General features: G+C 45.4%; 1 protein-coding gene across 2 annotated transcripts in view; it reads left to right on the forward strand.

Moving 5' to 3' along the window:
• PDLIM1 (PDZ and LIM domain 1) overlaps window positions 1-26,970 on the forward strand; it is a 62,439-nt gene that overhangs the window by 28,035 nt on the left and 7,434 nt on the right. For both annotated transcript variants that reach the window (XM_038743693.1, XM_038743694.1), the window contains exons 4-5: window positions 5,047-5,243; window positions 13,567-13,709. In XM_038743693.1, the coding sequence (XP_038599621.1) occupies window positions 5,047-5,243; window positions 13,567-13,709 (340 nt within the window). The remainder of the gene's footprint in view (window positions 1-5,046; window positions 5,244-13,566; window positions 13,710-26,970) is intronic.

Here is a 26,970-nt window from a genome sequence, read left to right on the forward strand (position 1 = left end):
AGCCACGGATCTTGGCAGTGTTGTGGAGGTGAGACCGGCAGTGTCAGTGATGGATTGGATGTGTGGGGTGAATGAGAGAGCGGAGTCGAGGATGACACCAAGGTTGCGGGCTTGTGAGTCGGGAAGGGTGGTAGTGCCGTCCTCAGTGACGGCAAAGTCAGGGAGAGGACAGGGTTTGGGAGGGAAGATAAGGAACTCAGACATGTTGAGTTTTAGGTGGTGGGCGGACATCCAGGTGGAGATGTCCTGAAGGCAGGAGGAGATACAAGCCTGGAGGGAGGGAGAGAGAATAGGGGAGGAGATGTAGATTTGGGTGTCATCAGCATACAGATGATAGTTGAAACCCTGGGAGCGAATGAGTTCACCAAGGGCGTGAGTACAGATGGAGAGCAGAAGGGGACCAAGAGCTGACACTTGAGGAACCCCTACAGTTAGGGGATGGGAGGGGGAGGAGGAGCCCACGAAGGAGACTGAGAATGAAGGGCCAGAAAGATAAGAGGAGAACCAGGAGAGGACGGAGTCTGTGAAGCCAAGGTTGGATAACGCTAGATAAGGTTGGATGACTTCATCGATCCCCTCCTTGGGAGCCCCACCTCATGTGCCTAGTGAAGCCCAGAGGCCCCTCCCATCACTCTTGCCTTGAGAAGTAGCGGAAAAAGACAGGCTTGGTAGACCCCTCGTCCCCCTCTCCATCCCCTCATCTTACCTCCTTCCCTTCCCCACAGCACCTGTATATATGTATATATGTTTGTACACATTTATTACTCTATTTATTTAACTTGTACATATCTATTCTATTTATTTTATTTTGTTAGTATGTTTGGTTTTGTTCTCCGTCTCCCCCTTTTAGACTGTGAGCCCACTGTTGGGTAGGGACTGTCTCTATATGTTGCCAATTTGTACTTCCCAAGCGCTTAGTACAGTGCTCTGCACACAGTAAGCGCTCAATAAATACGATTGATGATGATGATGATGACAGAGGACCTGGGTTCTAATCTTGGCTCCACCGCCGGTCTGGTACATGACTTTAGGAAAGTCACTTAACTTCTCTGTGCCTCAGTCCCCCTGTCTTCAAAATGGATATTCATTCATCCATTCAGTCATATTTGTCTCCTTCCTACTCAGACTGTGAGTCCTATGTGGAACACGCTCCTCTTGTGTCTATCCCAGTGCTTAGTACAGTACTGGACACATATTAAGAGCGTAACAGCAGCGTGGCTCAGTGGAAAGAGCCCGGGCTTTGGAGTTGGAGGTCATGGGTTCAAATCCCGGCTCCGCCAGCTGTCAGCTGTGTGACTTTGGGCAAGTCATTTAATTTCTCTGTGCCTCAGTTAACTCATCTGTAAAATGGGGATTAAAACTGTGAGGCCCCCCATGGGACAACCTGATCACCTTGTAACCTCCCCAGTGCTTAGAACAGTGCTTTGCACATAGTAAGCGCTTAACAAATACCATCATTATTATTATTATTATTAACAAACTCCACAACTATTATTATTGGGGCACTGTATGTGGTGGTGCACTGAGGGCATTGAGGTCTGTCTGTGGATCAGGTGGCTTTTAAGCTGGCTAATGGGGGTCCAGGGAGCAAGAGAATGACTACCCTCAGGCAAAAATGCCCCTGTGATGAAAGCAGCATTGTGGGAGATCTTGGGCAATCTTGGGCAAGTCTTTTAAGATGGAAAGTGTTTATTAAGGAGTTGTCCATGGCACCTAGGTCCCCAGGAGCCATCATAATTAAGGAGAAATGCAGACTGAGTCATAGTTTTGTGTGTTGATGGCTGGGCCCTGCAGGCATTCCGGCTCGGTGATTATGGGCAATTTTGTAATGCCCGCACAATATGGCTAGCCCTAAGTCTTGAAGAAAATCATCCTCAAGGCACAATTAACAGCACCAGGCAAGGCTATATGTGACCACAAAAAAAAAATCTCTATTTGCAACATTTACCTGTCATTTTGGACATTTAAGGGTGTTTCCGTATGTGCTGGGAAGCAGCAGACCTAAGGTCCCTGCAAGCCATGACCTGTGTGCTAATCAGTGCATTTAAACTGGGACAGCACCCACCCCCAACCCCTCATTCATTCATTCATTCAATTGTATTTATTGAGCGCTTACTGTGTGCAGAGCACTGTACTAAGCGCTTGGGAAGTACTCTCCCCGCAAGGCCTGAGCAGGGTCCAGAGCCTTCAGATTCACTCTGAGCTTTGGCATTAGACTGTGAGCCCACTGTTGGGTAGGGACTGTCTCTATATGTTGCCAACTTGTACTTCCCAAGCGCTTAGTACAGTGCTCTGCACACAGTAAGCGCTCAATAAATATGAGTGATGATGATTCAACGGCGCAGGAGGGCTGCAGGGCTGCTCCAGGAAGCCCACCGCTGGTCTTTGCAGGCCTGGGAACTCCTTGTCAGTTCCAAGGAGTCCAGTTGTTCAAGGACAGTCGTCGTTATCATTATTTGCCGAGCACCTTCTATACTAGCTTCTGAGAGCCTACAGAAAAATTAAAAGACATAGTCCTTGTCCTCAAGGGACACCCAATCAGATTTTCCAACCCTAATCGAGGTAAACCCTCCAGCAGAGGCTACTTTACTGCTTCCAGAGGGGGTTATCTAGACCCGCCCTTGACCCAACTGGGATCCTTGGGTTCTCTTGAATCCCTGATCCAATCTGGAAGTCCCCAGAATTCCAGATCCACGTCTCGGATGGGACGTTCCCAGGGCAGAATTGCCTCTCAGCTCTTTAGTGTCCATCCAACCGAACAGCCCAGCCCCAACCAGTCCAAAGTAGCCAAAGAGCTCACTTTTAACTGCCCTATATCCCTTTGTGCCTCCCAACTGCCACCTCAGCCTTCCTGCCCCACCTAAGTACTTAAACTATCACAGCTCCCATTGCATTTATACATAGCCTACACCCACATATGTATATACCTTGTTATTTTATATATCACGTAATTCTAATTCTATTTATTTATATTGATACCGGTTTACTTGTTTTGCTGTCTGTCTCCCCCCTTCTAGACTTTAAGCCTGGTGTGGGCAGGGATTGTCTCTCTTTATTGCTGAATGATACTTTCCAAGTGCTTGTACAGTGTTCTTCACACAGGAAGCACTCAATAAGTACGATTGAGTGAGTGAGTGAATGAATGAATAAATGAATAGTTCTCCATCTGCAATGTGAGTGTCTGATCCTCCTGATGGACTGTAAACTCAATCAATCAATCAATCAATCGTATTTATTGAGCGCTTACTGTGTGCAGAGCACTGTACTAAGCGCTTGGGAAGTACAAGTTGGCAACAACTCCTTAAGTTTAGGGATGCTGTCTTCTAATTCTATTGTAATCAGTCCATCAGTCAATGGTATTTATTGAGTGCTGACTGTATGAAGAGAACTGTATTAAGCGTTCGGGAGAATGCAGTATATTAGTGCTTAGCACAGTGCCTGGCTTACTGTAGGACCTCAGTAAATGCTGCTGCTGAAGTGCCCACTGCAAGGACAAAACCGTTTTCAAAGCTGGTTTATGCTACGGTAACAATATCTTGTGAATTTTGAGATAGTTGGATTCTTTAGCTGCTCTGATCTGTCCTGGCTAGTTCGGGAACCTCAGGTGAGAGTTGAAACATGCCAGGAAATGCATTGGCTTTCCCCGGGTCCAGACATTTCTGAAGCCTTTTGAGTCAGGGCTGACGCAATTGTTTTGGCATCCTGTTTAGCTGTCTCCAAGGAAACTTACAATAGCGGGGTGTAAAAACTGGGTGTGTGTCTCATTGACTTGAGATAAGGCTGGGCATGTGTTGGGGAGAAGCAGTAAGAGCCCCCTTCCCTGTTGATTTTATAATGGATGAATTCCGGAATCTTAATTAAAACATGTTGCCGGAGCGGAGTTGTGAAGGGCTTCGGAAAGTTAGAGAGGGAATGAGGGGAAAGCTCCGTTCAGTTGGTGTTCTCCGAACCTAAAATAACCTAAATCAAATGCGTTATAATCTGAAGTTGCTTGAAGCAAGGGAACTTTAAATATGAAAATCAAATTGCTCCACAAGAAAGATAATAAAGGCACCCTCTCAGGAGATTCGACTTTTAAAGGGGATATGAAGAATTCTGATGACTTTAACCTGCCACTAGGAGTTTAGGCACTTGATGAAAAATTGAGATTGCTTCCTTCAAAGTCTTGTACATAGCCTTCATTTTTTTTTTAATGGTATTTAAGTACGTTCTATATTCCAGGCACTGTACTAAGCACTGGAGTAGATACAGCCAATCATGTTGGACCCAGTCCATGTCCCACAAGGGACTCACAGTATTAATGTCCATTTTACAGATGAGGAAACTGAGGCACAGAGAAGTTAAGGTAATGCAGCAGACAAGTAGCAGAGCCAGGGTTAGAACCCAAGTCCTTTTGACTCCCACCAAGCTAGCTGTCTTCCTCCCTTCAAGGCCCTACTGAGAGTTCACCTCCTCCGGGAGGCCTTCCCAGACTGAGCCCCTTCCTTCCTCTCCCCCTCGTCCCCCTCTCCATCCCCCTCATCTTACCTCCTTCCCTTCCCCACAGCACCTGTATATATGTTTGTACATATTTATTACTCTATTTATTTATTTTACTTGTACATATCTAGTCTATTTTATTTTGTTAGTATGTTTGGTTTTGTTCTCTGTCTCCCCCTTTTAGACTGTGAGCCCACTGTTGGGTAGGGACTGTCTCTATATGTTGCCAACTTGTACTTCCCAAGCGCTTAGTACAGTGCTCTGCACACAGTAAGCGCTCAATAAATACGATTGATTGATTGATTGATTTATCCACTAGACCATGCTGCTTCTCTAATGTTGCTATTAAATGGGCTCAAAGTTTGGCTCAAATTCTTTGTGTGCATCCCTACACAAAATAGAATTCTGGATGACGGAGACTTAAATTAACGTAGAAAAATCTGTTGTGTTTGGCTTTTAGCTTTGTTCTCTGGGGCCTGTTCTTGTATCATCTGACCCTTGGCTGTCCGGTCTCCATATTGCATGGCTTAGACAAGTCTGACTTTCCCTCTGGTCCCTTGCACGCAGGAAGTAACGCACATAGGAAGTGCACACAACCGGAGTGCAATACCCTTCTCCGTTGCCGCCGCTTCCAGCGGTTCCCCCCGAGTCATCACTGCCCAGTACAACAACCCGGCCGGCCTCTACTCTTCGGAAAACATCCACAACTTCAATAGCGCCCTGGAGTCGAAGACCGCAGCCGGCATCCAGGAACCAAGTAAAAAGTAAGGGTGACCAGATTTTCTCTCTGTTCCCTTCACGGTGAAGACTTTCCACAGCAGCTTGAGGTTTTGTGAGGCCGGCGGAAGGTAGAGCGACCCTTTAACATGGAAAAATTGTTTGTTTCAGATTAGGACGGTGACGCCGCTGGGCATTTGGGTTGTTCCTCTGATGTGGCTTCTCGAGAAGCTCTGCAGAGAGTTAACAGATCTTTGTGTCTGTCAGAAACCGAGCCGGTTTCAGTGGGCATTGGGCGTGACTGCCAGCCCTTAAAATCCCCATTCGTTCCAAGCAGATGCCAAATATTTTATCATGAGCCCTTTATCCTGAAATAGAGCTGGCTGGACACTCTCCCTGGGCCTATGAGAAAGAGAAGGTGGAGGGTGGTGCCAGGATATACCGCCCTCCCCTTCCGAGTTTGGTTCCCTCTGAAATACTAATGGGACAGTGGCCGAGTCTGAACAGGGCCTGGGTATTTCTCGTGAGGAACTTTCCACTGGAACAATCCATTTTCCTCCAAAACAGGAAAGGAGGATCGTACGGTAAGCGGGCGGCAACCCAGTGTTGGCAGGTCTGCCCCATGGGGACATGGCTCCAGTTTTAGGAGCCATATGCTACTCCGGGCTGTGTATCCCTAGTTTAGCAGGCCTGCCCGATTGGAAGATGATAGGCTGCACAGGGAGGCTTTTCCACCTGCTCCCAGCCTGACCTTTGGCCTTACTGCCAGCTGGGATGTCTTATGAAAACAAAGACCCTGTCCAGTCTGATTGGCTGTGCGAGAGGGGAAATTGAGAGTTTTTGTTTAAAGTTTACCATCAAGATGGCCTGCCTGCTGTTCACTCACACCCCGGGAAGGAGCTCTCTGAGTGCCAGGGGGAGATGCGGCTGTGGGTGAACTGGGGGTGTGGGACAGAGACCCCATCAGCTACTTCCCTTCGTTATTCTCAGCAGATAGAGAATGAATAGCGCATTAGCTGATCAAAATTAGGACATGACCAGAATGAATGGCATGGAATATAGTCAGTAGGGTAATGCTGCTTTTGAAGAGCCACAGCGGTGAGGGTGCGAGAGTCAAGACGTAGCCCTGCTATGATAGTCTGCTATGATCAGATCCTTCTAGAATACTGGGTCCGGTCTTAGCCACTGCACTTTAACCAGGGCAGGGGGAATCTAGGGCGAGATCAGAGATGAGTGACCCAAATCATGAAAGGGGTGGATTCAAGGGTGGAAGGAAGGGTGTGTAAGCTATAGAAGAGAAACTTTTCCATTTGAAGGCAGTTGTTATGGTGAGGGGCCTGACCAGTTGGTTGGCCCTCAGCGATCTTGAAGAATCAGTGGCAAAGGATTTAAATTAAAGCGGGAGAGGTTTCAATTGGACATAAGGAAGAACTTCCTGACTCTCAGTGTGATAAATGCCAAAGCAGGCAGCCAAGGGATCTCTAAGCAAATATCCGACAACTGCCTTCTCTGAGTGGTTTTTGTCATTCCCCTGACCCAGTAACCTCTGTAGATCCCTTTGAGCTCTCCACAGTGGCTTCACTGTCCTGGTAGTCACTTCTGTCCTCCCCAAAGTGTTTTTTCAGAGTCATGCCTCATTTTCAGTGGCCCTTTCCTGGCTTCTGGCCTCAATGCTGGATCTCTTTGCTGAAAAATCTTTGATTTCCCCCCTGCTTCTTTGATTGGTGTCATTGACCAAAGAATGGCTCCCCTCAGACCCTGAAGGTTGTCAGGGACGTGCCTCTCCTCCTCCTATCCAACATGGTGTAGTGAGAAGCAGCATGTTTTAGTGGATAAAGCATGGGCTTGGAGTCAGAAGGTCATGGGTTCTAAACCTGACCCTTCCACTTGTCTGCTTTGTGCCCTTGGGAAAATCACTTAATTTCTCTGTGCCTCCGTCACCTCATCTGTAGAATAGGGATTGAGACTGTGAGCCCCATGTGGGACAGGGACCGTGCCCAGCCTGATTTGCTGGTATCCACTCCAGCGCTTACAACAGTGCCGGGCACATAGTAAATGCTTAACAAATGCCATAATTATCATTATTATTATCATCTTCCAGGCCCCCAGAGAACGCAAGAATGGGTTGGGGAAGGGCCCTAGGTGTAGGTATGCTTTTTTCTGAGGCAGAGATTAAATTTTGACCATCTTCATCCAGGAAGCCCAAGTTAAGCAGTTAGCCCAGTCACCTACCATCATCATCATCATCAATTGTATTTATTGAGCGCTTACTGTGTGCAGAGCACTGTACTAAATGCTTGGGAAGTACAAGTTGGCAACATATACCAGTATATATGTTATATACCATATGTATGTTATATATATGGTATATATATATATATATATTATATATATCATATAACATATACCAGTACGTGAACCTTGAAGGACATTCACACCAACCAAGCAGCAGGAAGGGGTAAGCAGCATGGAAAGACACTTGAGTCCTAATCCGTATTCATTTTATGGTGTGGAGAAAAAACAACCTGGCATATTGGGTAGAGCATGGGCCTGGGTTCTAATACAGGATCCGCCACTTGTCTGCTGTGTGTGACCTTGGGCAAGTCACTTTACTTCTCTGTGCCTCAAATACCTCCTCTGTAAAATAAAGATTAAGACTGTAAACCCTATGTGGGACAGGAAATTATCTTGTATCTACCCCATTGCTTAGTAGAAGCAGTGCTTAGAGAAGCAGCGTGGCTCAGTGGAAAGAGCACGGGCTTTGGAGTCAGAGGTCATGGGTTCAAATCCTGGCTCTGCCGCTTGTCAGCTGTGTGGCTTTGGGCCAGTCACTTAGCTTCTCTGGGCCTCAGTTACCTCATCTGTAAAATGGGGATTAAGACTGTGAGCCCCATGTGGGACAACATGATCACCTTATATCCTCCCCAGCGCTTAGAACAGTGCTTTGCACATAGTAAGCGCTTAATAAATGTGGTTAGTGCAGTACCTGGCACATAGTAAGCACTTAAGAAACACCATAAAAAAAATCAGAGTGTGAGCCTTCGTGGTTTCAGGTAATAACTCACTGACTCTTGGCTGTGGGAAAGAAATGCTATTCATCGATAGACCTACCTGAGTTTAATGAATCTCGGACATTGCCTTGGAATTGTTTCTTCCTCTTTCCATCTCTTCCTTTTCTTCCCTCACGCTATCATCTCTTCCCCCCCCCCAACTCCACTGTCCACGATTTTTAAATCTTCAACTGTCTCTAACCTTCTGACGGGAGCGCCTCACCCACGTATTACATTCAGGGCTCCTTCTGCCTCAGTCTGTAATCCTCTCCAGCACCGCAGAGGAGGCCCAGCACCTCCTCCGTCCCCAGCCGAGCGAGGGTGGAGCCCGAAGAGCTGAACCCAGCGGCTCAGCCTCGTCCTCGCCTCGGCCCCGCGGAGGTGGAGGACCCAGGATGCGCGGTGTGGCCCGTACTGGGTAATTCCCCCTGCAGAGCCGCTCCCACCAAATCCTCCCGGAGTCCCTCCATTAGCCCGGCTCTCTCCAGGTAACCTCGCCTCGACTCACCGCCGTCGTCACCGCCACCCATCCGCACTGGTTCCCCCACCTCTCAGCCTGAAATCACTGCAGATGCATCACCGTTTGTTGCGTGCACTGTCTCCAAAAAACCAATCCTTCAGCCTCACGGAAGGCTTTGTCTCTGGGACGGCGCGCAAGTCCCAGCCGAGCTCCTCTTCAGGTTGCCCGGTCTTTGTCGGGGGCAGCGTAAAGCACCAAAAGTGTATGCGGTCTCTCTTGTGTGTTTTGTCCATCCTGTTTGTGGAGTGGAGGAAGGGAAACAGATGCCACATTGGGTTGGAATTGGGCACGAGGCACAAATGAGCCCCGACAGAGTAGCCCCGGTTGGGTTTACCATTCAATCAGTGGTACGTACTGAGTGCTTTTTCTGTGCAGAGCACTGTCCTAAGCACGTGGGAGAGTACAGTAGCATTAGTAAGCGTGATCCTCGTACTTAAGGTTTCCCCTTGGGGCCCTGGATTTTACCTGGTATTGATCAGCAGTGAGCCAAGTGCTTCTTTAGAGGCATGCGGTTTGAATGAAATCTCCCTCTCTCATTTTAGGACTGGTTTTGAAATCAGCCGGGGAGAGTGAGTCGATTCTGGTCTAGCTCAGTGTTAACACTGAGACACCAAAGAAGGGATTTTTTAGTAGCTTTACCTCAGTAGAGAGTTTTCTCTTCACCACACCTAAAGCCTAAGAGTGATACTTTTAGCAATAAATGACATATACTTGTTGTGGTAATCCCTTTTTTGCTCACAAAAGCTTCTTTCTACTCAAAAGGCATTCATCGTTGGGACAAATTTGGAGAGAGGAATTTGCTGTCAAAACTAGGCCCCTGGATTAGATCCCATAGCATGACAGGGAGAATGGCATTAAGTATTGAAGTGATGAACATGCAGTTGTTCCATATTTGCTTTTCAAAATGGGAAGCAGGGTTCACTAAGGAAAACCAGTAGTGGTTACCTTTCCTTTTCTTTTTTCACCTTTACTTTTATTATCACTATTACTGTTAGAGAAGCAGCATGGCCTAGTGGAAAGAGCATGAGCCTGGGAGTTAGAGGACCTGGATTCTAATCCTGACTCTGCCAATTGCCTGCTCTGTGCCCTTGGGCAAGTCACTTCTCAGTGCCTCTGTTGCTGCATCTATAAAATGGGGTTAAAATGCCTGTTCTCCTTATGAGCCCTGTGTGGGACAGATTTTCTGTCTGATCTGATTAGCTTGAATCTATCCTAGCTTCCAGTACAGTGCTTGGGACAGAGCATTTAATCAATCAATCAATCAATCGTATTTATTGAGTGCTTACTGTGTGCAGAGCACTGGACTAAGCGCTTGGGAAGTACAAGTTGGCAACATATAGAGACAGTCCCTACCCAACAGTGGGCTCACAGTCTAAAAGGATATTTAGGATATTTAACAAATATCACTTAATTTCTCTGTGCCTCTGTGGGGATTCAGTGCCTGTTCAACTTAGATCGTGAGCCCCACATGGGATAGGGACTGTGTCCAGAGTAATTAACTTTTCTCTGTCCCAGCACTTAGAACAGTGCTTGACCCATTGTGAGTGCTTAACAAACGCCAAAAAAAGAAATTACGGTATTTGTTAAGCACTCACTACGGGTCAAGCATTGTCGCAACAATATTTTGGGCTCCACAGATTATCCCTTTACTTAGATTAAACAGCTTATTTCTTTTGCCCTGACCCTCACAATGCACACTATGTTATAGAAGTGTGGGAGGCATGTGGTGGTCATTCCCACATCTCACAATGCATGTCACTACTCCTCTGTGTTAGCCCCTAAAATTGACTTGGGCTTTTCATTATCACAGTCATTTGTCAACGAAATGTCTCCGGTGTATTATTGAATGTATGTTATGTACTGAATGTTCCTTTGGGAACCCTTTGAAAAATGCTTGGTCGATGATGGAAACGTCTCACAAAATAGCTTCCTGGAAATTGCGTGATAAAACTGGAGTCCAAATTCAGCAGCATCCTCTGTAGCTTTGCCCCGATGGTCACTCTAGACGTCAGCCTGCTTAAGAATCCTAATGACATCAGCCACAAGGGATAGAGGGCTATTTCCCAAGGAAATTCCATAGCTTCCAACCCTACTAAAAAAAATGTTATCTATATAAACAAATAAAAGCCAAGAGAAACCGTTTTTTTAACAGTGATAATAATAATCTGATATATTACCTAATCAAATAAGTAGGACAGAGCAAACCTGTCCACCCAACTGGGTTTGCAGAGCGCTTAATTCAGTTCTCTGCACAATAGTAAATGCTCAGTAAATATGATTGATTGATTGATTAAGGAGACCTGTGCTCACCTGGGCAGTTAGTGTGGGGAGGGATGGGTGGAAGGCCGATGGGATGAGGAAGCTGAGAACTTTATCTTGCTTGTTGGTTCTCTTTAAATTCCCAGAAAGACATGATTGAACCAAGCTGTCCCTGCTTTGAATATTGTTGGAATTAGAGGCTAAACATCCGCCGAATGGGACTCTACATTTTTCATTAGTTCCTGGGAACCGCATCTGGAGATGGGACTGGAGGGATATTTTAGCTCTTTTTCAGATGGAAGTGAGAGAGTTAGAGAAGCATCGTGGCTCAGTGGAAAGAGCCCGGGCTTTGGAGTCAGAGGTCATGGGTTCAAATCCCGGCTCTGCCAATTGTCAGCTGTGTCACTTAACTTCTCTGTGCCTCAGTTCCCTCATCTGTAAAATGGAGATTAAGACCGTGAGCCCCACGTGGGACAACCTGATCACCTTGTATCCCCCCAGCGCTTAGAACAATGCTTTGCACATTGTAAGCGCTTAACAAATACCATCATTATTATTATTATTAAGTGTTGGGAATGAGACCACCAATCAATCAATCAGTGGTATTTATTGAGCACTTACTGTGTGCAGAGCACTGTCCTAAAGGCTTGGCGTAGAAAACAGAGTTGGTAAACATGATGCCTGCCAACAAAGAGTTTATAATCTACAGGGGGAGGTGGATATGAAAATAAATTACAGATAGGGGAAATAGGATATGGACATAAGTACAGTGGGACTGGAATTCATTCATTCATTCAATCGTATTTATTGGGCGCTTACTGTGTGCAGAGCACTGTACTAAGCGCTTGGGAAGTACAAGTCGGCAAGTCGGAATGAATATCAGAGAGCCTAAGGGGTACACAGCCAAGTGCAGAAGGAAGGGCAGATAGGGGAAATGAGGGCTTAGTCAGGAAAGACCTCTTGGAGAGGTGATTTTGGGAGGGTTTCAAAGGTGGAGAGACTGGTGGACCACCAGTGGGGCCTAACTCTCCTAACCACCGCTCAACAACTCAAATTTTCCATCCAAAGACCATGACTTCCATTTTCAATTCCGACTGCCCTTTCCTACCTTTTAATGATTTAATTTCGGAAGACGCTGACTCTTCCTACGCCACGGGAGGTGGCAGCCTTGACCAAACAACCTTAGCGTACACGTACCTTGACCGGCGTCGCATCGATGTCCCCGACCGTTTCTTCTGACCCTACATTGGCTTCCACCCAGACTGATGCGTGTCACTGGATGAGCGTCCCCTCATTTCTCAACCCCATTCCCTCCAGACGTGGGGTGAAAAAACGTGCTTTCGGAGAAATCCCTGTACGGCGTCAGATTTGAGAATCCGGGCAAATCGCAATAGAATCGTGGGGAAGTTTTTCCAATATTTGCAAGCAGTAGTGTTTACTGAGCACCTGCTGTGGGCAGGATGCTGTTCTAAACACTTGGGCAAGAACACCAAAAGGCAAATTCAGGCCCTGCCCTCAAGATGTTTACAATCATTCGATTGCAATCTAACAATTGTTTGAATTGCATGACCTAGTGAAAAGAGCACAGGCCTAGGAATCAAAGGACCTGGGTTCATTCATTCAGCCCTATTTATTGAGTGCTTACTGGTGCAAAGCACTATACTAAGCGCTTGGGAGAGTACAAACTGACACATTCCTGCAAAATCCCACACCCCACTGGGACAGCACGGGCGTTGTGGCCACGGCTGCCATGATATGCCAGGGGAGAGGCCTGGGCTGGCCCCTGTCAGCCATGGAAAATGTGGGATTGGCCTGTCCAGTTTGGCCCCCCTGGGCTATTTTGATGCCCAGAAATGAACCTTAGCTACATCTATTCTTGGAAAACATTTGCGTGTCAGGTTTCCAGCAGGTCTCTCCAAATTCAAGAATCCAGTAGAATCATTTAATATAGGCCTACTTGGCCGTGAATTGGCACAAAAATGTATTTTTTAGTTATAAAGAATGCAAGGCACAAAATTCCATATTAAGGTGAAGAAAATCTGGATGTGAATGATCACTTTAGTAAAATGACCACCTCTGCCTTCCCCTCCTGTTGCACTAGAAGTATGTGTTTTTGTATTTTGTCCTCTTAAACGGCCCTGATTAAAAAATGGGTGAAATTTTCATTAACTATTTTGCAACAAAGGGAAAAAACTATGAAACTCCAGAACCGTTTTCCTTGCTGTTTCTTTTTTTTTAAAAAAGCAGTGCACTCCTGGAAGTATAAACAATATTGCATGTGTATTTTGAGCTTTATTTTGGTGGCTGTCAGGCAGGGAGTGAAGTCCTTTCCTCAGATTCGTGTAAAAGTAATTTTTGTTGAGACTACAGTGTGCCACCTCTGAGCGCGTGTGCTGTTAATCTGTCGAGGAGGGAGTCCTCGGTTCAAATTATGCTGCTTCTGTGCCCGTTAATTTGGGGTGAGGAGTTTGGGTGGAGAAGAGGGAGAAATGCTTTCATTTCTGAAAATTGAGTTTGGATTTTCAAATGCTCTTTTTACAGCCCAGAGCCAGCCCAGCCTCTAGGTAACATCACCATAGACAAGAACTCGGAGGTTTACAAGATGCTTCAGGAGAACCAAGACTTAAATGGGCCTCCCAAACAATCGGCTTCATTCCTGGTGTTGGAGGAGATCTTAGAGACTGGTATGTAGCAGGGTTTGCCGGGGGGATAGTGTTCTTTCTCCCTCTCCTTCTCCCTCTTTCCCTCTGTCCTCTGTCTCCACTCCCCCCTACCAACTTCCATGCCCTCAATAGGCCTCAGTTGTCAAAGCCCATGCGGGGATTGTTTGCAGGGCAGACAGCCATTGAGCAGCCTTGGGGAGGGTGAAAAGTGAAGTCAGTTGCCCTTGTCCTCGCCACTGCACTCCCTGATGCAGAATGCCATACTAAAGCCTGGAAAAGGAGCCAAAGTGAGAGAAATAAAGAGCTGGTCCCTTTCTCAAAGGAGGGTCCAAGTTATTCAGCTTCAGAGACAGCAGGAAACAGTTGGGTTCCCAAAGATTTAAAAATAAAATGATCAAATGAGGCTTGTCATCCTGATATGTGACTTGTCAGTTTCCTCTGTTCTCTGACTCAGCTCCTGAGAGCTGCTGCTTGGAAATGAGCTTTTTCACGCTAAAGAGGCCCCAGATGTCTCTCGGGTATTTCACGTATAAAGTATGAGTTATGATTTGGTTTTGTGGGGTTTTGCCTTCTGAACTGCATGGAGGGGGCTTTTTCTGTAATGTTCATCTCTCCCAAAGGTTTTGCTTTCCCTGTGAGGGCAGCATTGCTGAGGTGATTAACTACAGTAGGTGGGCTGGGGGGCCACAGGCTGAGGTCCAAGTTGAGGTTGGTGACAAATCAAGCTGCGGTGAACCAGAAACACAAATGAAACTCTACAGAATTTAGAGCTCAGCAAAGGCCCCGAGAGGGGAATGCTACTGTCCTTTCATCTTTGAAAACAAAAGGCATTGAAGACTCTGTTGTAACTGTCCTTTCCCCAGCGCTTTGCCCACAGTAAGCGCTTAATATATACCATTGATTGAATAAGTGCACTCAGGTAGCATCTCTGGAGTTCAGCCCTTCTTCTACCATCTTTCCTCCTTCCCTTCCCCACAGCACCTGTATATATGTATATATGTTTGTACATATTTGTTACTCTATTTATTTATTTTACTTGTACATATCTATTCTATTTATTTTATTTTGTTAGTATGTTTGGTTTTGTTCTCTGTCTCCCCCTTTTAGACTGTGAGCCCACTGTTGGGCAGGGACCGTCTCTATATGTTGCCAACTTGTACTTCCCAAGCGCTTAGTACAGTGCTTTGCACATAGTAAGCGCTCAATAAATACGATTGATTGATTGATTGATTGATTGTACTTGTTAAGCCCTTACTATGTACCAAACACTGTTCTACGTTCTGGGGTAGATACAAGTTAATTCCCAGACTGAGCCCCCTCCTTCCTCTCCCCCTTCTCCTCCCCACAGCACCTGTATATATGTTTGTGCATATTTATTATGCATATTTAGTATGCATTTATTACTCTATTTTATTTGGACATATTTATTCTGTTCATTTTATTTTGTTAATATGTTTTGTTGTCTGTCTCCCCCTTCTAGGCTGTGAGCCCACTGTTGGGTAGGGACCGTCTCTAGATGTTACCACCTTGTACTTCCCAAGCGCTTAGTACAGTGCTCTGCACACAGTAAGCGCTCAATAAATACGACTGAATGAATGAATGAATGGCTCTATTTATTTTACTTAATAATAATGACATTTATTAAGCGCTTACTATGTGCAAAGCTCTGTTCTAAGCGCTGGGGAGGGTACAAGGTGATCAGGTTGTCCCACGGGGGCTCACAGTCTTAGTCCCCATTTTACAGATGAGGGAACTGAGGCCCAGAGAAGTGAAGTGACTTGCCCAAAGTCACACAGCTGATAGTTGTACATAGTCATTCTATTTTATTTTGTTAATATGTTTTGTTTCGTTCTCTGCCTCCCCTTTCTAGACTGTGAGCCCGCTGTTGGGTAGGGACCGTCTCTCTATGTTGCCAACTTGTACTTCCCAAGCGCTTAGTACAGTGCTCTGCACACCGTAAGCGCTCAATAAATCTGATTTATTTATTTATTTATTACTCTATTTTACTTGTACCTATCTTATTTTATTTACTATTCTATTTATTTTATTTTGTTAATATGTTTTGTTGTCTGTCTCCCCCTTCTAGACTGTGAGCCCGCTCTTGGGTAGGGCCCGTCTCTGTATGTTGCCAACTTCTACTTCCCAAGCGGTTAGTACAGTACCCTGCACGCAGTAAGCGCTCAGTAAATGCGATCGAATGAATGAATGAAATGCAGATTGGATTGAAACCAGCAAGGGTCATAATCAGACATTTCCTCCCTCCCCTCCCAGCCCATGTTTTAGGGATGACACTGGAAAGAGAAGGTCCATGTTTGGAATTTCCCTGGCCTGGCCGTCTCTATATGATGCCAACTTGTACTTCCCAAGCGCTTAGCACAGTGCTCTGCACACAGTAAGCGCTTAATAAATACGATCGAATGAATGAATGAAATGCAGATTGGATTGAAACCAGCAAGGGGCATAATCAGACATTTCCTCCCTCCCCTCCCAGCCCATGTTTTGGGGATGTCACTGGAGAGAGAATGTCCATGTTTGGAATTTCCCTGGCCTGGCTGTCTCTATATGATGCCAACTTGTACTTCCCAAGCGCTTAGCACAGTGCTCTGCACACAGTAAGCGCTTAATAAATACGATCGAATGAATGAATGAAATGCAGATTGGATTGAAACCAGCAAGGGGCATAATCAGACACCTCCTCCCTCCCCTCCCAGCCCATGTTTTGGGGAGGTCACTGGAAAGAGAATGTCCATGTTTGGAATTTCCCTGGCCTGGCCGTCTCTATATGATGCCAACTTGTACTTCCCAAGCGCTTAGCACAGTGCTCTGCACACAGTAAGCGCTTAATAAATACGATCGAATGAATGAATGAATGGCCTGGCCTGACACTGGCCTCAGTCAAGGGCTGAGAATCTCGATCAGAAAGTGATGTCACTGGTCAAGAATGCTTCTTTTATAATCCTCCCCATCCTAGGAGCCCCTCCGGCTTCTCTTCCGCAGCATGCGTCAGAGCCTTTTTCTTGAAATAGTGGTGCCATGCTCCCTGTTGCTTTGAACGGTTGGCACTGCCCACGTGCCAATCCCAGCCCAACTCTAAGGTTGGCCTTCTATTTAGGGAGAATGCCAGCTTGGAAAAGAGGCTAGCCCTCTCCCCGTGCATTCACCCCACCACTCCACCCCTTCCTTTCCCCAAAGAACAAACATTCATTCAATCAGTCATATTTATTGAACGCTTAACTGTGTGTAGAGCACTGGACTCTCCCCCTCTCCATCCCCCCCATCTTACCTCCTTCCCTTCCCCACAGCACCTGTATATATGTATATATGTTTGTACATTTTTTTTTACTCTATTTGTACATATCTATTCTATTTTATTTTGTTAGTATGTTTGGTTTTGTTCTCTGTCTCCCCCTTTTAGACTGTGAGCCCACTGTTGGGTAGGGACTGTCTCTATATGTTGCCAATTTGTACTTCCCAAGCGCTTAGTACAGTGCTCTGCACATAGTAAGCGCTCAATAAATACGATGGATGATGATGATGATGATGGACTGAGCCCTTGGAAAGTACAGTTCACCAAACCCAAGTCTTTGCAATTTATACTTTGCAAATCTTTTGCAATTTTTAGACTGTGAGCCCACCGTTGGGTAGGGACCGTCTCTATATGTTGCCAGTTTGTACTTCCCAAGCGCTTAGTACAGTGCTCTGCACATAGTAAGCGCTCAATAAATACGATTGATGATGATGATACTGATTTAAACTGGGGCTCTTCCTTCCCCTTTAATCCTCCATTCAGGTTGGCTGGAGCCTTAATAATAATAATAATAATGGCATTTATTAAGCGCTTACTATGTGCAAAGCACTGTTCTAAGCGCTGGGGAGGTTACAAGGCGATCAGGTCGTCCCACAGGGGGCTCACAGTCTTCATCCCCGTTTTACAGACGAGGCCACTGAGGCCCAGAGAAGTGAAGTGACTTGCCCAAAGTCACACAGCTGACAATTGGCAGAGTCGGGATTTGAACCCATGACCTCTGACTCCAAAGCCCGGGCTCTTTCCACTGAGCCACGCTGCTTAAGAGGCAGTGGCTCGTGAGTGGAAGCCCGAACTGGCCAGGGACTTGCTTCTGCTGTTATCTCCTACCTGTTCAACACGGTGCTTAACAGTCAGTTGGCCCTCAATCTTGATAAATTGATCTTTTTACTATACCTTTAGACAGTAAGCTCCTTGAGGGCAGAGGATCCTGGTGTTAAGAATAATGATAATAATAGTAATAGCAGAATTTAAGCTTTATGTGCCAGGCATCGTAATTTTCATTACTTAAACTGTCAGTTTTGTGTGCCAGGCATTGTACTCTCCCTAGTGCGTATTGCCAAGCACACACAGGGAGGTACTGAATCATCGAAGGTATTTCTTGAGCGCTTACTGTGTGCAGAGCACCGTACTAAGCACTTGGCAGGGTGCGATACAACTGAGTTGGTAGGCGTGTTCCCTTTTGGATAATAATAATAATAATAATAATAATTGGCATTTTTTAAGCGCTTACTATGTGCAAAGCACTGTTCTAAGCGCTGGGGAGGATACAGGATGATCAGGTTGTCCCATGTGGGGCTCACGGTCTTAATTCCCATTTTACCGATGAGGGAACCGAGGCCCAGAGAAGTTAAGTGACTTGCCCAAGATCACACAGCAGGCATGTGGTGGAGTCGGCATTCGAACCCATGACCTCTGACTCCAAAGCCTCTGTGCCCCTTCCACTGAGCCACGCTGGATGTGACTCGAAGCATCCCGAGCGGAGGAGGGCTGCCTGAGGCCCACCCCAGGGGGCTCGGACCAGGGTCTGACTATTACTCTATTTATTTATTTATTTATTTATTATTACTCTATTTATTTATTTATCTTGCACATATCTATTCTATTTATATTATTTTGTCAGTATGTTTGGTTTTGTTCTCCGTCTCCCCCTTCTAGACTGTGAGCCCACTGTTGGGTAGGGACTGTCTCTTTGTGTTGCCAACTTGTACTTCCCAAGCGCTTAATACAGTGCTCTGCACACAGTAAGTGCTCAGTAAATACGATTGATTGATTGATAATAAGTGCTGGGGGAGATAGAAGATAATCGGGTTCATTCATTCATTTATTGAGCACTTACTGTGTGCAAATCACTGTCCTAAGCACTTGGGCGTGTACTATATAACAGTAAACAGACGCTTTCCCTTTTGGACACAGTCCTGTCCCCCGTAGGGCTGGCAGTCTTAATCCCCATTTTACAGATGAGGAAACAGGTGCAGAAAAATTAAGTGACTTGCCCAAGGTCACTCAGCAGACAAGTGGCAGAGCTGGGACTAAAACTCAGGTCCTGTGAATCCCAGGCCTGTGCTCTTATAATAATAATAATAATAATAATAATAATAATAATAATGGCATTTATCAAGCGCTTACTATGTGCAAAGCACTGTTCTAAGCGGTGGGGAGTTTACAAGGTGATCAGGTTGTCCCACGGGGGGCTCACAGTCACAATCCCCATTTTACAGATGGGGTAACTGAGGCCCAGAGAAGTGAAGTGACTTGCCCAAAGTCACACAGCTAAGTGGCGGAGCAGGATTTGAACCCATGACCTCTGACTCCAAAGCCCGGGCTCTTTCCACTGAGCCATACTGCCTCCTCTTTCCACTAAGCGCTTAGTACAGTGCTCTGCACACAGTCAGCGCTCAATAAATACGATTGATTGATTGATTTCCACTGGGCCACAATACTTCCCTCAGCTTCTACTTCTATTGTATGTTTCCTGGAGTCTTAGAGTGTGCCCAGTAACCCCTCAATATCCATACGTTGAATACATATACAGGATTCAAAGGCTAAACGGTTGGTTCATTCATTCACTCCATTCATTCATTCATTCATTGTATTTATTGAGCGCTTACTGTGTGCAGAGCACTGTACTAAGCTCTTGGAAAGTCCAGTTCGGCAACAAATAGAGACAGTCCCTACCCAATGAGCTCACAGTCTAGAAGGGCAGAGACGCAACAAAACAAAACCTGTGGACAGGCATCAGTAATAATAATAATAATAATAATAATAATAATAATAGGCATTTGTTAAGCGCTTACTATGTGCAAAGCACTGTTCTAAGCGCTGGGGAGGATACAGGGTGATCAGGTTGTCCAATGGGGGGCTCGCAGTCTTAATCCCCATTTTACAGAGGAGATAACTGAGGCCCAGAGAAGTTAAGTGACTCGCCCAAGATCACACAGCAGGCATGTGGTGGAGTCGGGATTCGAACCCATGACCTCTGACTCCAAAGCCCGTACCCTGTCCACTGAGCCACGCTGCTTCTCTCATCAAGGCGTTATGGGAAATGGCTCGGTAGAAAATTCCCGGGCACCATGATCCTGCCTAAGCATAACACTTTTCCTCCCCAGATGATGTCACATTTCTTATCTCACATCACTTCGGGCTCATGACATTCCTGGGAGGCAAGAAAGGCATTTATTTTCCGAATTTTTTAATAGGAGAGAAAAGAGGCATAGCGCTCTTAAGTGGCTTACCCAGTACAATCACTCATCATTGTGAAGCAGCGTGGCGCAGTGGAAACAGCCCGGGGTTTGGAGTCAGAGGTCGCGGGTTCAAATCCCGGCTCCGCCACTTGTCAGCTGGGTGACGTTGGGCAAGTCACTTCACTTCTCTGGGCCTCAGTTCCCCCATCTGTAAAATAGGGATGAAGACTGTGAGCCCCTTATGGGACAACCTGATTACCTTGTACCTACCCCAGCGCTTAGAACAGTGTTTTGCACATAGTAAGCGCTTAACAAATACCAACATTATTATTATTATATCCCGACTGGATTACTGCATCAGCGTCCTTTCTGATCTCCCAACCGCCTGTCTCTCCCCAGTTCAGTCTATACTTCACTCTGCTGCCCGAGTTATCTTTCTGCAGAAACGTCCTGGGCACGTCACACCCCCCGTCAGAAATCTCCAGTGGTTGCCTGTCAACCTTTGCATGAAGCAAAACTCCTCACTATTGGCTTCCAGGCTGTCCAATCAATCAATCAATCAATCAATCGTATTTATTGAGCGCCTACTATGTGCAGAGCACTGTACTAAGCGCTTGGGAAGTACAAATTGGCAACACATAGAGACAGTCCCTACCCAACAGTGGGCTCACAGTCTAAAAGGGGGAGACGGAGAACAGAACCAAACATACCAACAAAATAAAATAAATAGGATAGAAATGTACAAGTAAAATAAATAAATAAATAAATAAATAAATAGAATAATAAATATGTACAACCATATATACATATATATGTCCATCCCCTCGCCCCCTCCTACCTCACCTCCTTTCTCTCCTTCTCCAGCCCAGCCCGCACCCTCCGCTCCTCCGCCGCTAATCTCCTCACCGTCCCTCGTTCTCGCCTGTCCCGCCGTCGACCCCCGGCCCACGTCCTCCCCCGGGCCCGGAATGCCCTCCCTCCTCAAATCCGCCAAACTAGCCCACTTCCCTCCTTCAAAGCCCTACTGAAAGCTCACCTCCTTCAGGAAGCCTTCCCGGACTGAACCCCCTTTTTCCTCTGCTCCTCCTCCCCACCCGATCGCCCCCACTCATTCCCTCTGCTCTACCCCCCTCCCATCCCCACAGCGCTTGTGCGTCTATATGTACGTATTTATAATTCTATTTTATTAATGATGTGTATAGACTGTGAGCCCGCTGTTGGGTAGGGACCGTCTCTATATGTTAACCAACTTGCACTTCCCAAGCGCTTAGTACAGTGCTCTGCACACAGTAAGCGCTCAATAAGTATGATTGAATCATCATCATCATCATCAATCGTATTTATTGAGCGCTTACTATGTGCAGAGCACTGTACTAAGCGCTTGGGAAGTACAAGTTGGCAACAGAGACAGTCCCTACCCAACAGCGGGCTCACAGTCTAGAAGGGGGAGACAGAGAACAAAACCAAACATACTAACAAAATAAAATAAATAGAATAGATATGTACAAATAAAATAAATAAGTGGAGTAATAAATATGTACAAACATATATACATATATACAGGTGCTGTGGGGATGGGAAGGAGGTAAGAAGGGGGGGATGGAGAGGGGGACGAGGGGGAGAGAAAGGATGAATATATCTATAATTCTATTTATATTGGGACTATTGATGCCTGTTTGTTTTGATGTCCGTCTCCCCCCTTCTAGACTGTGAGCCCGTGGTGGGCAGGGATTGTCTCTATTTGTTGCTGAATTGTACTTTCCAAGCGCTTAGTACAGTGTGAGCCCACTGTTGGGTAGGGACCGTCTCTATATGTTGCCAACTTGTACTTCCCAAGCGCTTAGTACAGTGCTCTGCACACAGTAAGCGCTCAGTAAATACGATTGATGATGATGATGATGCTCTGCTTACAGTAAGTGCTCAGTAAATACGATTGAATGAATGACTCGGCATACCACCATTTATAGGTTATATTGTTGATGTACAAATTCTCCCTTACTCTTTCCTCCATACCGCTCCCTTCAAAGCCCTACTGAGAGCTCACCTCCTCCAGGAGGCCTTCCCAGACGGAGCCCCCTCCTTTCTCTCTCCCTTCCATCCCCCCCGCCCTACCTCCTTCCTCTCCCCACAGCACCTGTATATATGTTTGTACGTATTTATTACTCTATTTTTTTTGTACATATTTATCCTATTTATTTTATTTTGTTAATATGTTTTGTTCTGTTGTCTGTCTCCCCCTTCTAGACTGTGAGCCCGCTGTTGGGTAGGGACCGTCCCTATATGTTGCCAACTTGGACTTCCCAAGCGCTTAGTGCAGTGCTCTGCACACAGTAAGCGCTCAATAAATACGATTGAATGAATGAATGAACCTCCCCACTCTTCTTGCCTCTTCTCTCTGCCCCCTCTCTCCACACCTCCTCCCTCTCCCCATTCCTATTTTCCCTGATATCTCTCTAGCTAATCTCTGGATCTACATTTATGCAGCTCAAAATCCTACAGTAGGTTTTGACGTTTGTCCCTCACATTTCTCCCAGTGCTAAATCTTACATTGCATTGGGGATGTTCTCCACTCAGGGAGGTAGGAAAAACACGTCTTTGGACCACAGGTGGTCCTTCTATGGGGCCACAGCGTGATAGTTAGGGGCAGTGGCTGAACGTGACTGATGATGGGGTTGATTCCACAAGTTACATTCAATCGGTCATATTTATTTATTTGTGTATTTATTTATCTCTATTTATTTATTTATTTATCTCTATTTATTTATCTCTATTTATCCATCTCTATTTATTTATTTATTTATTTAACTCTATTTATTTATCTCTATTTATGTATTCATCTCTATTTATTTATTTATTTATTTAACTCTGTATTTATTTATCTCTATTTATTTATTTATTTATGTATCTCTATTCATTTATTTATTTATCTCTATTTATGTATTTATTTATCTCTATTTATTTATCTCTATTTATTTATTTATCTCTGTTTATTCATTTATTTTACTTGTACATATCTATTCTATTTATTTTATTTCGTTAGTATGTTTGGTTTTGTTCTCCGTCCCTCCCCTTTTAGACTGTGAGCCCACTGTTGGGTAGGGACCGTCTCCCTATGTTGCCAACTTGGACTTCCCAAGCGCTTAGTACAGTGCTCTGCACACAGTAAGCGCTCAATAAATACGATTGAATGAATGAACGACTTTATTTTACTTGTAGATAGCCATTCTATTTTATTTTGTTAATATGTTTTGTTTCATTGTCTGTATGAATGAATGACTCTATTTATTTTACTTGTACATAGTCATTCTATTTTATTTTGTTAATATGTTTTGTTTCGTTGTCCGTCTCCCCCTTCTAGACTGTGAGCCCGCTGTTGGGTAGGGACCGGCTCTAGATGTTGCCAACTTGGACTTCCCAAGCGCTTAGTCCAGTGCTCTGCACACAGGAAGCGCTCAATAAATACGATCGATGATGATGATGATGATGGGGCACACTAGGGCGGATATTTAAAGTCGGATTCGACGTCGTAAACCTGGAAAGGGCATGAATTCAAAGACGTCATAGATGCCATTTGCCGACTTGTACTTCCCAAGTGCTTAGTACAGTGCTCTGCACACAGGAAGCGCTCAATAAATACGATTGATTGATGGATTGATTGATTATCGAGTGCCTACTGTGTGCAGAAGTGCTTGGGAGAGTACAGTGTAGCAGAGTTGGCAGACGTGTTCCTGCTTCCCGCTGTTGCTTAATGAGTACAATAAACAATGCAAGCCACTCCTCCGCAGTCGGGCCGGAGAATAAACAAATTCAGGATATATATTTTAAAACATGAGTCATAGCCCAAGTCAGAAAGCCGCCTCCATTTGCTGTGGTGCTGCCATCTTCTCCCTGGCTTTGGAAACAATCCGAACTAAATCCTGCCTGCTAACTGCGGGCCAGGAATTACCGTTAAATAATCAGCAGCTCCAAGAGGCAAGGCGATCCCTAAGGAGCCGGTTTCTTTCAGAAACATTTAATCAATCAATCAATCGTATTTATTGAGCGCTTACTGTGTGCAGAGCACTGTACTAAGCGCTTGGGAAGTCCAAGTTGGCAACATAGAGAGACGGTCCCTACCCAACAGTGGGCTCACAGTTTAAAAGGGGGAGACGGAGAACAAACCTTAACCTTACAGCTGCTCACTCTGAGGAAACCCCTGCACTTTCCCCCCTTCCATAGGAAACCAGGCTAAAAATACTGACTTTTTAGCGTCAGGGAAAACAGTAGCAAATTCTGGAAGAACTCCCAAAGCTTGGAAAAGCATCCCCCTCCTCGCCCTCTCCATCCCCCCCACCTTACCTCCTTCCCTTCCCCACAGCACCTGTATCTATGTTTGTACATATTTATTACTCTATTTATTTTACTTGTACATTCATTCATTCATTCAATCGTATTCATTGAGCGCTTACTGTGTGCAGAGCACTGGACTAAGCGCTTGGGAAGTACAAGTTGGCAACATACAGAGATGGTCCCTACCCAAGAGCGGGCGCACAGTCTAGAAGGGGGAGGCAGACAACAAAACATAGTAACAAAATAAAATAAATAGAATAGTAAATGTGTACAAGTAAATAGAGTAATAAATCTGTATATATTTATTCTATTTTATTCTGTTACTATGTTTTGTTTTGTTGTCTGTCTCCCCCTTCTAGACTGTGAGCCCACTGTTGGGTAGGGACCGTCTCTATATGTTGCCAACTTGGACTTCCCAAGCGCTTAGTCCAGTGCTCTGCACACAGTAAGCATTCAATAAATACAATTGAATGAATGCCCCTTCCTTCCTCTCCTCCTCATCCCCCTCTCCATCCCCCCATCTTTCCCCCTTCCCTTCCCCACAGCACCTGTATATATGGATATATGTTTGTACATATTTATTACTCTATTTATTTTACTTGTACATATCTATTGTATTTATTTTATTTTGTTAGTATGTTTGGTTTTGTTGTCTGTCTCCCCCTTCTAGACTGTGAGCCCACTGTTGGGTAGGGACCGTCTCTAGATGTTGCCAACTTGTACTTCCCAAGCGCTTAGCACAGTGCTGTGCACACAGTAAGCGGTCAATAAATACGACTGAATGAATGATTGAATGAATGAATTCTCCCAAGGCTCATTCTGGAGCTCCGTGCTAACTCTGGAAAAGTTCATTCATTCATTCATTCAATCAATCAATCAATTGTATTTATTGAGCGCTTACTGTGTGCAGAGCACTGTACTAAGCGCTCAATCGCATTTATCTCTGTGCCTCGGTTCCCTTCTCTGTGCCTCGGTTCCCTCATCTGTAAAATGGGGATGAAGACTGTGAGCCCCACGGGGGACAACCTGATCACCTTGTAACCTCCCCAGCGCTTAGAACAGTGCTTTGCACATAGTAAGCGCTTAGTAAATGCTATTCAGCGCTTAGAACAGTGCTTTGCACATAGTAAGTGCTTAATAAATGCCATCATCATCATTTATTGAGCGCTTACTGTGTGCAGAGCACTGTCTATGTTACCAGCTTGTGCTTCCCAAGTGCTTAGTACAGTGCTCTGCACACAGTAAGCGCTCAATAAATACGATTGATTGATTGATTATTTTACTTGTACCTATCTATTCTATTTATTTTATTTTGTTAATATGTTTGGTCTTTTTCTCTGTCTCCCCCTTCTAGACTGTGAGCCCACTGTTGGGTAGGGACCGTCTCCATATGTTGCCAGCTTGTACTTCCCAAGCGCTTAGTACAGTGCTCTGCACACAGTAAGCGCTTAATAAATACGATTGATTGATTGATTGTACTAAGCGCTTAGAAAGTACAATTCGGCAAAACAAATGGAGATGATCCCGGCCCAACAGTGGGCTCACAGTCATCATCATCATCATCATCAATCGTATTTATTGAGCGCTTACTATGTGCAGAGCACTGTACTAAGCGCTTGGGAAGTACAAATTGGCAACATATAGAGACAGTCCCTACCCAACAGTGGGCTCACAGTCTAAAAGGGGGAGACAGAGAACAAAACCAAACATACTAACAAAATAAAATAAATAGGATAGATATGGACAAGTAAAATAAATAAGATATGTGGAGGAGATGGGATTAGACTCCCAGGCCCGTATTCTATTCATTTATTCATTCAATCTCCTCAGCATGGCCCACACAAGATCAAATATTAATGGTAGCCTTCTAGTGGATCTTTGTTCTTTTCCCCCAGTAACCTGTTGACTAAAGCGACTGTGATTTTGGCCCGCCCGTACTGAAAAAAAGATGGAAGCACTTGGGAGATTTCCAGCTGGAAAAGAGGCATGGAAATTAGAGCGCGACCAGGGCTCAAAACATAATTTCCCGTTCATTACTGTCAGGTGGGATGCATATCCTGCTTTGCCTGACCTCTCAGGCTTTTGATCCGAAAAGAGCAGCAAATCTGTAGTGATAACTTTTAGACTGTGAGCCCACCGTTGGGTAGGGACTGTCTCTATATGTTGCCAACTTGGACTTCCCAAGCGCTTAGTACAGTGCTCTGCACACCGTAAGCGCTCAATAAATATGATTGATTAACGTCTGATGACCAGAAGTTGTGTCGGGTTTAAGACGCAGCCTTCTGAAAGGAAGAGGCGAAGGCCCCAACCCCTGCCGTATGCTGGGAGGCCAGGATGGAGGGAACCAGCCCCACTTTCATTCATTCATCCATTCACTCGTATTTATTGAGCGCTTACTGTGTGCCGAGCGCTGGACTAAGCGCTTGGGAAGTACAGGTTGGCAACATCTAGAGGCGGTCCCTAC

Source organism: Tachyglossus aculeatus, chromosome 3 (genome assembly GCF_015852505.1).
Source record: "Tachyglossus aculeatus isolate mTacAcu1 chromosome 3, mTacAcu1.pri, whole genome shotgun sequence".
NCBI lineage: Eukaryota > Metazoa > Chordata > Mammalia > Monotremata > Tachyglossidae > Tachyglossus > Tachyglossus aculeatus.